The 17,111-nt window shown below is 42.3% G+C and overlaps 1 protein-coding gene across 2 annotated transcripts in view; it reads left to right on the top strand.

Moving 5' to 3' along the window:
- The window catches only part of NR4A3 (nuclear receptor subfamily 4 group A member 3), a 43,111-nt gene extending 33,411 nt beyond the window's left edge, over window positions 1–9,700 (top strand). For both annotated transcript variants that reach the window (XM_043486893.1, XM_043486894.1), the window contains one exon: window positions 6,407–9,700. In XM_043486893.1, the coding sequence (XP_043342828.1) occupies window positions 6,407–6,654 (248 nt within the window). In that variant the 3' untranslated portion in view covers window positions 6,655–9,700. The remainder of the gene's footprint in view (window positions 1–6,406) is intronic.
- The last annotated feature ends 7,411 nt before the right edge of the window (window positions 9,701–17,111 follow it).

The raw sequence follows: 17,111 nt of genomic DNA, 5'->3' as shown, positions 1-17,111 counted from the left end.
GCCAGGCTCCTCTGTCCGTGGGTTTTTCCAGGCAAGAGTACTGGAGTGGGTTGCCATTTCCTACTCCAGGGGATCTTCCTGACCCAGCAATCGAACCCGCATCTCTCTTGTCTCCTGCGTTGGCAGGTGGATTCTTCACCACCGGCACCACCTTTGAAGCCCCCAAAATGTTGACGCTTCCCTACAGTTATTTGTGCACATAACATTAAGCAATTTCTTTGTGTCTTTCTTTTCCAGCTAGATTCACGATTTCTTAAGGGAAGGGAGAGGTTTATTCGCCTTTATAATTACTTTAGCATTGAGAAGTATCTGGCGTAAGGTAAATATTGCTTGAATGAGTGGGTTAATTGTGAATAGCAGAAAGTGTCCCAAATTAGGAAAACCTGTGTTATTTATTTTTAGCCCACCACTTTGCTATTAGAAGATAGTCAGAATTCCTGAGAACTACCTTATTTTAATTCAGAGTGACTCTATATTTATTGAACATCTGCTATGTGCCAGGCATAAAATCCCTTATCCTTGGAGAGTCTGGGGTCTCAATGGGGAGACAGACACCTGCTCTGATAAATCGGAGAGCCCGAGATGCACTGTTCAGCCCGAGCACAGGCTGCTGGCCGCCGTGTGGTCCCCTGGTCAGTGGGCTCAGCGCCGGTGGGGCTGCCCGTCAGGAAAGGACGCGATGACGTGAGCAGCAGCAGTGAGATGACTTCCCGGGGGAAGCAGCAGAGCTCCGAGCAGGAGGTCTTGTTTGTTAGTGTGTCTGAGTTACACACACGTCTCTCCCCGGGTGCGCTCTCCTCCTTCCCCTCTGGCTGGACCTGTGTTATTGTTGTTACTCAGTCGGCCTGTGCCAAGACCTGCTCAAGGTCAAAAGAAGTCCCTTCTCCTTCTGAGGCTGCTGATGGTACCATCACTCCTTCCTTGCCCCCGATCCTCGCCATGAGGAAGAGGATTTGGCATTTCTTGTGTGGGCCTAAGAGGCAGAACTGTAAACTGTAGGAAGGCAAAATTTAGCTCAGCATAAGGAAAGCTTCCTAAAAGACAGAACTATTTGAAATTGGAATAAGCAGCCATGGGGAGTGAGTTCCTGCCTTGAGGAGTGAGATTTACAGAGATCGAATGAACACTCGTTGCATACTGTATCAAACATCTTACAGGGCCCGGGATTGACCGTAGCAGCAGCTTCTCCAACTTTCACCTCCATGCAGATTATTGGACATCTTGTTAAACTGCAAATAAAAACCGTAGAATAGTGAGAAAGTGGGCAACAGTCCATGGAGTTTACATTCAATGGGAGAGGCGGGCACTGGTCACAAAAAATATCTGATTTCCACCTGTTATATCCTTCAAAGGGAAAAACATGGAGAAAATGCCATAGGAGAACAAGATCTAGGTTGGGAGTAAAAAGGGAGGCTTCCTTGAAGAAATACTTGGTCTGCAGTCTGCAGGGTGAATAGATGTTAACCTGGTGAGGAGCGGGGAGCAGGAGCACAGAGCTAAATAGCTTCATTTTTTCACTCAGTCAGGCTCTCCCCATCTCTCTCTGTTTCGTACCTTCTCCTTCCCTCCCTCGCGTCCCTTCTCCCCACTGCCTGCCTCCCTGCCTCCCTCTCTCTCCTAGCGGAGATGTCTGCTGCGTGGCTAGCTAGGATGCCCCGGAATCCAGCAGTGTCTGTGGACACTAACACGCGGCAGGTTAGGAGTGCGGGCTGTTGCTGCTCACTCTGCCCGCGGTTCTCACCCCCGCGCTCTGCTCACTCTTCTGACCCCGGTGCTCTGCTCACTGTTCTCACCCCGGTGCTCTGCTCACTGTTCTGACCCCAGTGCTGTGGTCACTGGTCACTGTTCTCACCCCTGTGCTCTGGTCACTGATCACTGTTCTGACCCCGGTGCTCTGCCCACTGTTCTGACCCCAGTGCTCTGGTCACTGTGCTCTGGTCACTGGTCACTGTTCTGACCCCAGTGCTGTGGTCACTGGTCACTGTTCTCACCCCAGTGGCTATAACACTGCTTGGCACGGAAAGTGAAAGTTGCTCAGTGGTGTCCAACTCTTTGTGACCCCATGGACTGTAGCCTGCCAGCCTCCTCTGTCTGTGAGGTTCTCCAGGCAAGAATACTGGAGTGGGTTGCCATTCCCTTCTCAAGGGGATTTTCCTGACTCGGGGATCAAACCCGGGTCTGCCGCATTGCAGGCAGATTCTTTACCGTCTGAGCCACCGGGGAAGCTGCTCTGCTTTGCACACCGTTCTAACCCCAGTGGCTATAACACTGCTTGGCACAGAACAGATACTCAAATATTTGTTGAAAGAAGCAATTAGTCAATTAGCTAATTAGATACACAGAAAGTAGGAGGGAGTTACAGGGAGGCTGAGTTCATCTCAGGAAGAAAAGGGACAGTCTAACAATGTTCAAGGCAACCAGGTATAATAGAAATATCTCTGGACTTGGCATGAAAGAAATTAGCCACTTGTTAATTTTGACAGTGGCAAATCGCTTAACTCTCTGTGCCTTAACCTTCTTATTCACTGAATAAAGATTATCTTTGTCCTGCCTAGTTCATAGAGTTATGGTGAGGGTGCAATAAAATAATCTAAGTTTTTAAAATGTAATGTAAAATACTACTAAATATATTTTTATTATCAGGGTGTAAAAGTGAACTCCCGGTCTGGCTGGTGTCTTTGTGGTATCTTGTAGTGGAGACTCTTGTCTTAGGAGAGAGTTTGAACTAAATGACTCAAATTCTTTCCAATTCATATATTCTATGGTTATGACACATAAATCCATATGTGTGGACATGCATGCTCATTCCTTTGCAACCCTAAGGACTGGAGCCTGCCACGCTCCTCTGTCCATGGAATTCTCCAGGCAAGAATACTGGAGGGGGTTGCCATTTCCTCCTCCAGGGGATCTTACCGACCTAGGGATCGAACCCACATCTCTGACATCTCCTGCTTTGGCAGGCAGATTCTTTACAGAATCTGTATTTTAAAGTTTTGAATACACGAAGCTGAGTTAAAATACATATTGGATGAAAATGATGTAGATCAAAATGCAAGAGATACTGAGAAGCTTGCTTTATTAAATGGTGGACAAAGATCTTAAACTGAAATCTGTATATACGAAAGGGGAAAATCCAAATGTCTGATCTGCCCTGGAATTTATGAACTCTGTGTACGTCAGCTCTGCAACCGTGCTTACCAAGCTGCAAGAAGAAACGGAGGTTCCCTGACGCTGAAATGTCGGCGACTGGGGTTTTCAGGAATTTCAGATTATTGGGAAGGTCTCAGACACTTAGTGACTCCCCAGTGATTTGAAAGTCTTGCTGACTGCTGGCAGTAGTTTGCCTGGAGACTGAATTTTATCTCAACCCTTTTGAAAGAGCAAAGAAGCCACAAATCCAGTAGCTGTTCAACACAACAAAGAAGGTGCCTTTGGCTTCTAACAGGAGTGTCTCTGAATTCCTCAAGGAATTCCAGGCCTAGGGTTGATCCAGCTGGCAGGAGGTATCGATCTCCACTTGAATTCACTGAATAAATAATGGTTGCCATAGTTATCGAGCAGTCACAACTGGTTGGAGAGCAGGGAAAACTCTGAGGCTCCTTCTGTGAGTTTGGCCACGAGAACGTCTGGTTACAGAGTTCCATAATCAACCCCCTCCTGAAATCCAGCCCACACATTGCTCAGTTTCTTTCTTCTGATAATGAATATAAGATCCTGAATATAGTGCAAGGCATGAGGCACGGAAGGGAAGGGAAAGCTTAAATCAATGGATTGGTATTTTATTCTGGGAAAAGCATCTCTCCCTGCATTATGAACCTAATTTGATATATCTCAGGATTTAATAGAATTTACTATCAGCAGGATGACCGTTTGATCATGTTACAGCAACGAAAAGGTTTCACAAGGAAGCAAATCCCAGTTTGTTCTATTTTAACATTGTTTCTTATACCAATACCATTAACCTGGATATTTTCAAAGAAAAGAGTGATCTGCCAGTCTCATGACTATTTTCATTTTTCTGTTTCCGTCCCCCTTCTCTGTGTGTGTTCACTTGCTCAGTCGTGTCTGACTCTTTGCAACCCCACGGACTGGAGCCCACCAGGCTCCTCTGTCCATGGAATTTTCCAGGCAAAAATACTGGAGTGGGTTGCCATTTCCTACTCCATTCGCCCTTCTCTAGATATCAGAATAGTTTTTGCATAGATATTAGCACAGCTTAGATACCATTTTGTATTCCATTCTTTATTTAATGTAACAGTATGTATTCTGCCATGTTGCTTCACAGCCTTCATGTCCTTTTTGATGTCTACAGAATCTTCCATTATGAGGACATACTATTTTTTACTCAACACTTTCCCTATTTTCCTTCACTTTATCCTTTTCTGTTTTTTTTTAATTGGAGTATAATGCTTTACAATGTTGTACTAGTTTCTGCCATACAAGAAAGTGAATCAGGCATATGAATATATAAATCCCTTCCGTCTTGGACCCCACTTCCCACCCCTCTACTTCATCACAGAGCTCTGGGCTGAACTCCCCACGCTCTGTAGGAGCTTCCTGCTAGCTATCCGTTTTATACATGGTAATGTATTTATGTCAAACCTAATCTCCCAGTGCATCCCACCCTCCCCTTCCCCACCCTGCCCGCCCACACGCCAGTTCTCTACATCTGCATGTCTACTCTTGCCCTGCATATAAGTTCATCTGTGCAATTTTTCTAGATTCTAGGTGATGCCACCCCAAGGGTCTTCATGCATACAGTCTTATTCTTTTGTTCAACGTTTTCTTCAGATAAATTCCCAAGAGTGGGATTGCTTGGTCAGAGACGATGAACATTTTATAGCTTTTGAAATCTGCTGCCAAGTTTGCAGCCAGAATCTTTGCTCTTGAGTAGACAGTAGGCAGCACTAGTGGTAAAGAATCTGCCCGCAATGCAGGAGACCTGGGTTTGATCCCTGGCTTAGGAAGATTCAGGAAGATCCTCTGGAAAATGGGATGGCTACCCACTTCAGTATTCTTGCCTGGAGAATTCCATGGACAGAGGGGCCTGGCGAACTACAGTCCATGGGGTCTCAAAGAGTCAGACCCGACTGAAGCGACTTAGCATGCAGATACTGAGAGATGAAAACTTTGACTGAGATAACAGGGGCCAATGTCTTCTTTCAGGAAAGAGGCTCTGAAATCTACACGCTGAGGGAGAGCAAACTGATTGGCCTGAGTGTCAGGCTCCTTTTTGTTCACAGGAGATGCAACATTGCTCTGGAGCCAGAGGACAGAGGCTGCCTCAGAAGACTGGGTTCAAATCCCAGTTCTTAGCAGTTGTGTGACTTTGGGAAAACCATTTAACCATCTATACAAAATAAGAGATCATACTATTTAACATAGGGATAATTTTATATATTATTTCATGAAATATAAGATTACTGGTGTTCATGTCTTGCCACATTACGAAATGATTGCATCACCTCCTCGGGTCCTCCTCTTCTTCTCTTTGACTTTTCCATCTCCACAGATGAGAAACATGTGCCAGGTATAGGTCAATAGGAGTATGGGAGTGGGGAGTGAGGGGATAAAGAAAAGAAAATCCAGATTCTTCTCAATGCATCAAAACACAAGAATGCACTTTGTATCGGGGCCGCTTTTGCATTTGCAAATGGAAAATTACAGCCCCCACTACCAAGTGAGTGTCAGGATGGCAACATTTTTTCATTTACCTGGATGTGTGTCTGCATCACTCTGAAAAGAGTTGCTTCTTCACGGGGCTTTTGTAAGACCTCAGTCAGATAATGTGTGCAAAATAGTAACCACCCTGTTATTCTTTCACTGTGGCTCTGTGCTGGGAACTGTGTGCTTCATCTGTGTTATTCACCCAAGCTGGTCCTCCTAGAAACTCTGAATTGGGTATGATTATTATCTTCATTGTGTAAGGAAATCGTGGCTCAGAAGTTAAGGGACTCTAGGGGACACTGGGTAAGTGACAGGACTGAGATTCAGTCCCTAGTGCTGTTTGCTACTGTGTGCGTGCGTGCTAAGTCACTTCAGTGGTGTCCGACTCTGCAACCCCATGGACTGTAACCCGCCAGGTTCTTCTGTCCATGGGGATTCTCTAGGCGAGAATACTGCAGTGGGTTGCCATGCCCTCCTCCAGAGCAACTTCCCAGCCCAGGGATCGAACCTGTGTCTCTCATGTCTCCTGCGTTGGCAGGCGGGTTCTCTACCACTCACACCACCTGGGAAGCTGCATTTGATACTGAAGGCCACGAACTCCCTCTAAGAGGGAGGGCACTGTGACGGTAAAATGCCATCCCAACTGGCAGAACAGGACACAGGCCTCCATGAGGCATTCGGGGTTTTTTACGATATAGCTGCCTCCTCAATTTTCCCATCCTTTTCTATCCCTCTGCAGAACGACATGGGTTAAAAGAACCAAAGAGAGTGGAGGAGCTCCGCAACAAGATCACAAGCAGCTTGAAGGAGCACCAGAGCAAGGGACAGGCTTTGGAGCCCGCGGAGCCCAAGGTCCTGCGTGCCCTGGTGGAGCTGCGGAAGATCTGCACCCTGGGCCTCCAGCGCATCTTCTACCTGAAGCTGGAAGACTTGGTGTCCCCACCTTCCATCATCGACAAGCTCTTCCTGGACACCCTGCCTTTCTGAGCGGGAGCAGCCAGAGCAGGGAGCTGCCTCGTCTGCCAGCAGCCGCTTGCTGAGTAGCAGAGGGAGGGGGTCTGGACACCTACCATTTTCTGTCCTTCCTTAAGAGAGAAAGCAAGCAAGCTCCTGTCGAAATGAAAGACTTTTTTTTTTTTTTTTTCTGGCACTTTTCCTTACATCTGAAAGCCAGAAAACTTGCAGAGTATTGTGTTGGGGTTGTGTTTTATATTTAGGTTTTGGGCTTGGGGTGGGAGGAGGGTATAGTTCATGAGGGTTTTCTAAGAAATTGCTAACAAAGCACTTTTGGACAATGCTATCCCAGCAGGAAAAAAAAAAAAAAGGATAATATAACTGTTTTAAAACTCTTTTGGGGGAATACAATTATAGTTGGTTTGTATTTAAAAACAAGAACAGCCGAGGGTTGTTCGCCAGGGTAGGAGGTGTCTTGAGACTGATCCCTTTAGAGTACACTTCTTGTATCAAGGGTACGTATGTGGTGCAAACAAGGCAGAAATTTTCTCCTCTTAGTTTCTTCTTCCTTTATTTTATTTTAAGAAATGGTGAAAGATGGAGGGTTACCTATACATCAGACATAGCAAACGATAATGGCTGTTCACTCCCATATGCAAGTGCAATTTTTAAAGTGCTGTCTTACTGAGTCTTGTTTATTAGCTCTCCTTTATTTTGTATAGAAATAAAAAGGAGGCGGTCATGTTAGCAAATGACACATGCTAATTTCCCCAGCAGAGGCTCTGTCCACCTGCCCTGTGGAACCCTTCTGAGGTATGGTCCATCCAAGATTTTAGGCCGTTCCTGATGGAGCCAGACCCCTGCCCTAACTGTCCGACTGTCCTAAAGAGGGCTCAGATTATGAGACGGATTGCCACACAGCTTCTTTTTTGTCATGTTTTGTAAATCCTGCCAGAGTTCCCTAAACTTGCTTCAACTGTAGAAACTGACTCGCATTCATTCAGAAGCCCCAGGAGCATTCAATAAGTTTCAAGTATTTGAACCCTAGATGAGAACATGCAAATAAGTAGAAATGGATCATACAGGGTAAGCACCAGGGATAATAAAGTTTTTTAAAGTATATATAATTTAATTTTTGTTATTGGTTAATGAGACAATTTTGGAGAACAGGCAAGTCTTATTATAAAAAAAATAGTGTGAATGTAAGTACTAGAAAGAATTAGCGGCTGCGTTTCAACATTCCGTGTTCCTACTCCCTTTTGTATGTTTATACTGTTAATGCCGTATTATTAAGAGATAATTTGTTGCATAGTGTCCTTATTTGTATAAACATTTGTATGCACGTTATATTGTAATAGCTTTGCCTGTATTTATTGCAAGACCACCAGCTCCTGGAAGCTGAATTACAGAGTACTTAAATGGGGTGTTCACAGTGAACTTGGATACACCACTTAGAAATTAAATAAGCAAATATATATATAAATATAGCAGGTTACATATATATTTATAATGTGTCTTTTTATTAACCATTTGTAAAATAAATGTTACTTTCCATGTGGTTATTTTATGGTTCATTTGCAGTGACTTTTAAGGCAGTACTGTTTAGCACTTTGATATTAAAATTTTGCTTATGTTTTGCTAAATTCAAATAATGTTTGAAGATTTTTAGGTCTAAAAGTAACTTTATATTATATATATACTCTGTATCAAGTCAAAATATCTTTGGCCATTTTGCTAAGAAACAAACTCTGAATGTCAAACTGATGTCATAGTAGTTTTTGTTAGCTTTAAACCATTTTTGCTTTAGTCTTTTTAAAGGAAACATGACAAAACTATGCTGTTTATATTGTCATTAAATTATACAATCAAACAAATGCCAAATGATTGCCTAATTGCTGCAAAGGAGAGCCCAGATGGCAAATCATATATGTTTTTTTCCAAGTGTCATTCTGATATTTGATCTTGTATTATGTTTGTGTGAGCTTTTGTGAGAGATTATTTTTCTATTAATATCGAGATGATAGGATCTGGAATGTTAGGATCTTGGAATGTTAGAAGGGGCCTGACTTGTCAACTAGTCCACCCCTCCCTGAAATTCATAGAGAAGAGAACTGGGGCCCAGCAAAAGGCAGAGCTACGCAAGATCAAACAGCTGGTAACAAAATCAAGACTAGGGCCTAATTCTTCTTTCCATGGTCTTCTTACTTAATTTACTGCATCTGCAGGAAAACAGGCTTTTAAAAATAACCACTAATACTTACATTTTACCATGAGTAAAGTCGTACTTTTGCAGTAATTGTTTGAGTTTATATGCAGACATAATAGACATTACTAAATATCAGGAAAGCTGACATTTCATACAAGGTAGCTTCAGACCAAATTCAAGTTGAATTTGAATAAATTAGAAATGCTGTGCATACATACAACCCTTTTGTGCACCGTTCGTCTTAGAATGTTAATCCTTGTTTTCTGTCATGTCTCTAAAGGAGAAACAAAACAGAAAACCAGAGCCCTGGAGAAATGCTGTCACTTGTTATTGTTACACCCATTAGATTTAAGGAAAAGACTTTTTAGTCGATACTGGTCGGTTGGAAGGAATGAAGAAGGTTTTTAGTTAGCATAGGTCCAGACACTAGTGCTGAAAATAAAGAGCATAGCCAGTGTTCCTCTGTCTTCCATAGTTACTACGACTATGAGAGCCCCCCAGACCCCCAGCAAGTCGTCTGTCAGTTCAGCGCTCTTTTTTTTTGGTCTCAGTGTTGACACACAAGTTTATACAGAGTGGATGACCGAACTAGCTCAGAAGAGGACAGCAAAGAAGTAAAGCAGGTGATCTTCCCTTGTGGGAGAGCTCTCTCAGTGCTAATATGCCTTCTGTGGGCAGAAATCAGGAATCCACCAGCTGTTAATGGAGAGTGCCTTGCTTCCATTTCAGACGGCAGAGTTTTCCAAAGTTTCTCTGCTCCTCTATCAGCATTGCTCTTTACTGGGTGTTAACCTTGTGTTTGAAAGAAATGCTCTTGTACATTAACAATGTAAATTTAAATAATTAAATTAAATTACATTTTATCAATGGCTACTGGTCTGTTGAATAAGCATGCTTCATTTAACGGTATTTTCTCAATCATTTATATAGTGGTATTTGCTGTGAACTCTTAAAGTGAAGAAAGTGAAAGTGTTAGTAACTCGGTCATGTCCGACTCTTTGCAACCCCGTGTGAACTCTTAAACATATCTCAAATGGATTGTTTTTAAAGGCTTACTAGTGCTGAAAAATTAATAGGCGTTCTGAAATAGAAATATATTAAACTTCACTGATTGGGAAGAGGTACATTCTAAATTCAATAACCATCTATTGATTACTTCCTGCAAGCAAAGCACAACTGGGTGCTTTGAGGAGATACAAACATGCAGTGCATGAAGCTTTTGCTTTCAACTGTATATAGTGGAGTTAACAATTTGTTGCCTAAAAGTATCATTTAGGCATGTAAAAGATTTCTTTCTGTTTCAGATTAATGGGATATCAGTCATTTGTGAACCAGAATTTATAAGAGTCGGGGTTAGAGTTCTCAGAGATTGATTGGTACTCTGCCTTTCTGCTGAAGCCATTACTACTACATTGCTTAGAAACGCCCCTGTGGGCAATGCAAATACAACTTTCATTCAACACTGGCCCAAACATATGGGCTTTCCCAGATGGCACTAGTGGTAAAGATCCCGACTGCCAATGCAGGAGACTTAAGAGACACGGGTTCGATCCCTGAGTGGGGAAGATCCCCTGGAGGAGGGCATGGCAACCCACTCCATATCCTTGCCTGGAGAATCTGATGGACAGAGGAGCCTGGCAGGCTACAGGGTTGCAAAGAGTCGGACATGACTGAAATGACTTGGCATATCCCAAATGTATATTCCAAGTGAGTACAAACATTTTTTTAATTGGCATATAATTGCTTTACAGTGTCGTGTTTCTGCTGTACAAAGACGTGAATCCGCCATATGTATTCGTGTATCCCGTCCCTCCCAGCTTCCCCTCCCCTCCCCACCCTACCCCCCGAGGTCATCCCAGAGCACCAAGCTGGGCTCCCTGTGTGCCCCTTGCAGGAGGTTCCCATTATAGTTTTCTATTTTACACACGGAAGTGTATTTATGTCAAACCTAATCTCACAGTTCCAAATGTGGGGTTTTTTCATGCACTGATAGCTCAAAAACAGAAATGTGGGCGTTCTCATGATTTTCTTTATTAGTTCATATGTAAAGTATTTTCTGTGACATCTAGGGGCTGTGTGTGGTCTAGGAGCCAAACACGTCTCTCTGCTTCTTGCCAGTACCTTCATTCCTCAACTATAAAATATTGTAAGAAGAGAATGAGAGATATGGTAAAGCACCATCTTGCATACAAAGTCAAACGTCAATGCCTGGACCAAAGGGATAAAAGAGAAGGGGAGTGGAGAAGCTCTTTCTCTGGGGACTCTAGGGCCAAAAGTCTGAGTTTGAGTGGGGAAGGAGGCAAGAAAGATCAGTTTTAGATAAGGGGCATATGCTTATGGATGAATTTCCATAGGTTAAATGCACAGAGATAACACAAGAATTGTTATTATTGTGCACAATTTTAATTGACGTTTTAAAAAATGTGGTAAAACACACATAAAAGGTACCATTTTAACCATTTTTAAATGTACAGTGATGTTAAGACCACATATTGTTGTTTAAACAATCTCTGGAACTCTTCTTACAGAACTGAAGCTCAGTTTCCATTAAACAATAACTCTCTATTCCTCCCTCCCACAGCCCTGGTAACCAATGTTCTTCTTCCTGTTTCTATGAATTTGACTACCGAGGGGCCTCATGTGAGTGGGCTTATTCGGTGTTTGTCCTCTTTCTGGCTTATTTCACCTAGCATGATGTTCTCAAGATTCGGCATGTTATAGCGTGTGTCAGAGTTTCCTTCCTTCTTAAGGCTAAATAATATTCCATAACAAATAATATATCACACCTTGTCAAGTGTCAGTGGACACTTGATTTGCTTCCTCCTTTTGACTATTGTGAGTAATACTGGTGTGAACGTGCATGCACAAATATTATCTTTTCAACACTTTGCTTTCAATTCTTTTGACTAAATGTTGACTTTTTGAGCTTATAAAAGGCATAATGCAAATTATTTTCAAAGATAATCTTGATTATATGTGATTTTTTTGCCTTAGGCACTGATTTCAGACTCTCCCCATTTTTTTTCTATCAGGTAGCTTCATGACCAAGCTACTTATAAACTTTTGCTCTAAGACTAGGAGAAAAATGGAAAAGAACACAATCAAAAAAGAGAGAACACTAAAATCTGAGAGTATTAAATAGTCCATCATCTTGTCCAAATATTTGAAAAAGCCTGTACTTTGCCCAATCAGTTGAAAATCTCATCATGCTTCGAAGAGGGTGGTTTTTGTACCATCTATTATCTGACACTCCTCACCATGAACAAAATTCTTCAAAAGATACGTCAGAAAATTCTTCAGTGTCATCCTGAACTGCATGTGACACTAACATAAACAATACTTTTGTGTGTTCTATTCAGTTAGTTTTGCAAGCACACTGTCATTTCTGTTTTGTTTTTTTAAATCTCAGCCCAATTCATGGCTCTAGTAGTGAACCCAGGGATCACTGGCCCCTTACCTGATCACCAGCCGTGATGCTGGTCATCCTCCAGGTTGGGGTTCTAAGGGTATTTGATTTGAGGAGGAGACTCAACACTTATTAGGCATCTATTATGTGTGCCAGCTATCCTGATAGAAATACTCACCCATGACATCACTTAATGCTCACTGCTTCGGAGAAGGTGTCATTATCCTCTGTCTGAAAATGGGGAAGGGAGCTAGGAGAGGCTGAGTACCTTGCCGGACATCCCGTGAGACCTCTGGCAGCCTACCTGGAGGTTAGTCTTTAGGCCCCTGCCTCCTCTTTGAGCACAGAGATCATTTACCCCGAGTTCCTCACTCATCAGCAAGTGGTAAGAAACTCTACCCAAGCACCAGAGCTACCAGCTTATACTCTGTCCCAACCTCATTTTCTCTTTCTGTCAAACTTACCACCTGTCCTGCTAATCCTTCAGCCTCCTTGACTCAAGGTATCCACCATCTGTCTCCAGGAACTTCGTCCCTCCTTAGCCTTAGACTGCAGAATCTCACAGTAAGGAAGCTCTGCTCCGCTGTCGGAGCGCCTTTCTTGTGCTTCCCCCTCTAAATACAAGTGTTCTCTGTCCTCAGAGTGGACTTCAATCACTCAGCGCCTCACAGCTCTTTCCTGCCCCCAGCCAACTTCCCAATTTCCAGTTGATTTAAAACTTACACTCAGGCTGTGTCGTCAACAGCCTCAGAGCTGTCCTCCTTCGGGTTCTAGGGTCAGCTCTCTGTCCCCTTCTGACCATGTTCCCTAAACGCACCAAGGGCAGCATCTTCACCCCAGAACCTACTCTCTTTGTCCCTGAAGAGGGGCGCTACAGCAAGCGGAGGGCCAGGCAGCCCTTGACAGGCTCCGAGCTGCTCTCTTCCCAGGCGCCAGGCCTTCACTGTGCACATCGAATGCACGTGTTCCTGACACTATTTCCACCTTTCGCTCCTAAAATCCTAATTTCTTCACCCTGATTATTCCACCCTTGCCCATTTTTTTCCTGCCAGTTTCTAATCAATTGTTCAGAATTATACAAAGGTGTTTTTAAGTATATATTAAAAAAGACATGTAAGTATACTATCCTAACACAACTGCTTTCATATGTTTCACTGTCCATATGTACATATTTAGGGTTTTTTTTCTTATTTAAAAAAATAAAGAGTACATCCCTATATATTTGCATTTTTGCTTCTTACATTGCCAAAAGAGCCTACATGAAACTGAAGTAATATAAAACTGGAAAAACAAAACTGATTAAAAAAGTAAAATATTTCATATATACAAAAAATAAGACTAATTTAAAAGAAAAAATAATTGTAAAATGAATTGTACATACAAAACAATAACATAACAAATATCTATTAACTTATCATCCAATTCTAGAACTGTTGGAATCTCTATGATTTTCTAATAATATTCCTCACTTCTCCCCAACAGCCTGAATTTTGGTTTATCATTGCATATATATATATTCCTAAACAACTTATTGTTTAGAGTTACACTTTCAAAATTATATATTTGTTGTATCATGATGTATATGTTCTTTTCCAACTTGTTTCCTCTTTGCTCAAATTGTATTTTTCCATCTGTCAACAGATGAATAGATGGAATATTATTCAGTCATAGAAAAGAAAGAAACAATGCCATTTGCAACAATATATATAGACTAAGAAATCGTCATACTGAGTAAAGGAAGTCAAATAGAGAAAGACAAATATCATATGATATAACTTATATGTGGATTCTAAAAAAATGATAAAAATGAACTTATTTACAAAACAAAAACAGACTCAGAGACATAGAAAAAAGGCTTCTGGTCACCAGAGGGGAAAGCACTGTCTTGCTGTACTGTTGGTATTGAAGAAGAACATGCATTGACCCTTCAGAAAGTATCGTGACTTGAATAGTTTAAATCTGAAGGAGCTGTAAATACAGCGGCCCTGTAACACCACGTTCAGTACGGCAGGAAGCCCGACCTGGCTCATGAAGCCATCGTGGAGGGTGGTTGTGGTGGAATATTCCTGAGTATCTAGCACGACGCCCGGCTCAGCACAAACCCTTAGAAATGCTTACTGAGTGAATTCAAGCTAGATATTCACTGATGGAGGTGGGAGATAGAAACCATATCAAATTCCCAAGAGATAGATTATGTCATGATTTTCAAAGTTGGTATCTACAGCGCAAGTGTCTAGTTTCATATTTTTCTGAATTTCAATGCCCGAGAGAGAGAGAAAGAAAAGCAAAAATTCAAACACAACCCTAAGGAAGGTTTGTTTTTTTTTCCCTTTCCCTGTAGAAAGCAGCTGTCAGTTTAACTTATCCCAAAATACTGTCAGTGATGAGCATGACTGAAAATGCGTTTTATCTGTAATTAGAGAGATTACATTAAACACTATTATTTGCAGACACACATTGAATTAACCCTAATCGAGGCTAGCAAATAGTAGAGCCTGCCTATTTTTCGTCTCCAAATTTTTAGAAAATTGTGACAGTTGACACACAAGGGACAATGCTGACAAGATTTCTTTCCATCAAATGCCAGGCAGTAATTGTAATTGCCTTTAAAAATGTTTAAAGCAGTTTCGTTAGTAAATCAGAAGTTGTCACAAATCATGCTGATAGTTTCTAAACATGGAGGTTGTTGACTGTGCATTCCAATGTGAGTTTAATGAATTGATTTTCTAAGGAATTTAACTTTGCATCTGTTTTCAGGTGTAATTAATTCACTCTGATTAATGTGATTAGCATAGATATCAGTGGATTACACATGATGCCCTCTATTTATTCACTTATTTTTAATCTGCCACACTGTCCATTGGGAAATTATATGTGTTTTTTTGGGGAAACATCTTGCTCGTGGCTCTGATCACATTGGATTTCTGCAAAGCAGAATCCTGGTAGGAATTCATTGATTATTCACAGGCTGTGCAGCGATGTACTTTTGTTTGAGGGGCCTATTAAAGTTTACACAGTCCCAGGCTTTAAAGAGCTTATAATCCAGAGGGGAAGATGAGACAAACATTCCAATGCAAGTCACTCACAAAGAAGAACGACTGCCCTCAGTCTTCCTTTTCTGAGCATCCCTTCCCTGTTCTCCTTAAGGAACACTAATTACTTGTGTGTGAGCTCGGTGCTCCGTTGCGTTCAGCTCTTCATGACCCCATGGACTGTAGCCCGCCAGGCTCCTCAGGCCCATGGGATTCTCCCAGCAAGAATACTGGAGCGGGTTGCCATTTCCTCCTCCAGGGGGTCTTCCTGACCCAGGGATCACACCAAGTCTCCTGAGTCTCCTGCACTGGTAAGCAGACTCTTAACCACTGACCCACCTGGGGAGCAATGCTACTACTTACGTCAGTGGTCCTTCTCTTCTCCAGGGCTGCCCACTCTCCTGGGCACTCTTATTTGTGGCTTCAACCACACCTCCCAAATCTATATCTCTACTCTGTCCTTGCAGATGCCTCCAGATATCTTCACCTGGATAACCCATGGGTAATCCAAATTTAACATACGAAACCCAAGTCTGCATCCAAATGTTTCCCTCCTGTCTTCCCAATTTCCGTAAATGGCTCCTCCATCCACCCAATCAGCCAAGCTATACTATTATTGCAAGTCTCTGGACAGAAAAAATTCATTTATTTCCCATCGTTCTCCAAATTTAACATTCATTGGAATCATCTGGAAAGCTAATTAAAGCACAGTTTCCTGAGACTCATGCCCAGAAATTCTAATTCAACGGTCTGGAATGGGATCTATGAATTTGCAATTCTAACAAGCTCACAGGTGACAGCAAGGCTGTTGGGCCAGGGGCCACAGTTTGGGAACCATTGCCCTAGATGATGAAAAAAGCATAGACACATTTCTGTGAGCCGTCAAATCCCTACTCGGCTAGCACTCGTTGCCAAAGAATGAAGGCCCAGGAAGTAAATCTCCTGTGGAGAAAGAATCTCTGCATCAACCAGAGACAGGATGAATTAATGAAATGGCATGGGATTTAATTGTTCCTTCATTCATCAACCTCGTTTGGAGTGCCTACTCTCTGCTCAGCACAGTACCAGGCACTGGGCCATACAATGCAGGATAAAAACCTGACACAATCCGAGTTTTAACAAGTGAACTCAGGCCCTCTATCGAGACTTAATCTGTAAAATGGGAATCATAATGCCATCGTGTAGGCTTTATGAGAGATATCAGATAGAGGACTTATAGTGAGTGCCTAGTTCAGTGCCTGGAGCATTGATTCTCAGTGAGGATAATGGATAACTGGTGACTAATTCTTTTATTGTAATGTGAAAATTAGCCACTCTAAAGTGCTATGCAAATACTAGTTGTAATTATTTTTAGCATTGTTTCATAGACTCTGCAATGAGTTTACCTAGGCAGCTGGCTAGATTTCAACAATATAAGAAAACATCCCAAACAACTGAAGACATGGTGGAACTTTGAGGGTTGTAGAGCCCAGCGTCTCTTCCATTCTTTAAGACTATTGAAATTTGGGTGTTAGTAATAGTTTCCAAACATCCCTCCAAAAAGACATTTTTTTACATCAGCATGCTGTTTGATTAACTGTAATTCTTCCAGGTAAATTGGAGTTGGTGTGGAAGCCAAGAGAAACAACAAAATCTGATAATTCTTAACAGGTTCTAGGATTTCAAGTGTCACATTGTCTGAAAGGAGGTGGATGTGGAGATAAAAAGAAAACACCTACTTCTCATCAAAGACTTGTTGTTAATGACTTATTCATCATTAAAGACTAAATGTGTGTTTGCATGCTCTGTCAGGTCCGGCTCTTTGCTGCCCCATGGACTGCAGCCCACCAGGCTCCTCTGTCCATGG

This window comes from Cervus canadensis, chromosome 14 (genome assembly GCF_019320065.1).
Source record: "Cervus canadensis isolate Bull #8, Minnesota chromosome 14, ASM1932006v1, whole genome shotgun sequence".
Classification (NCBI taxonomy): Eukaryota; Metazoa; Chordata; class Mammalia; order Artiodactyla; family Cervidae; genus Cervus; species Cervus canadensis.
Note: the sequence above shows the minus strand (reverse complement) of the source record. Positions and strands in the feature narration are given on the sequence as shown.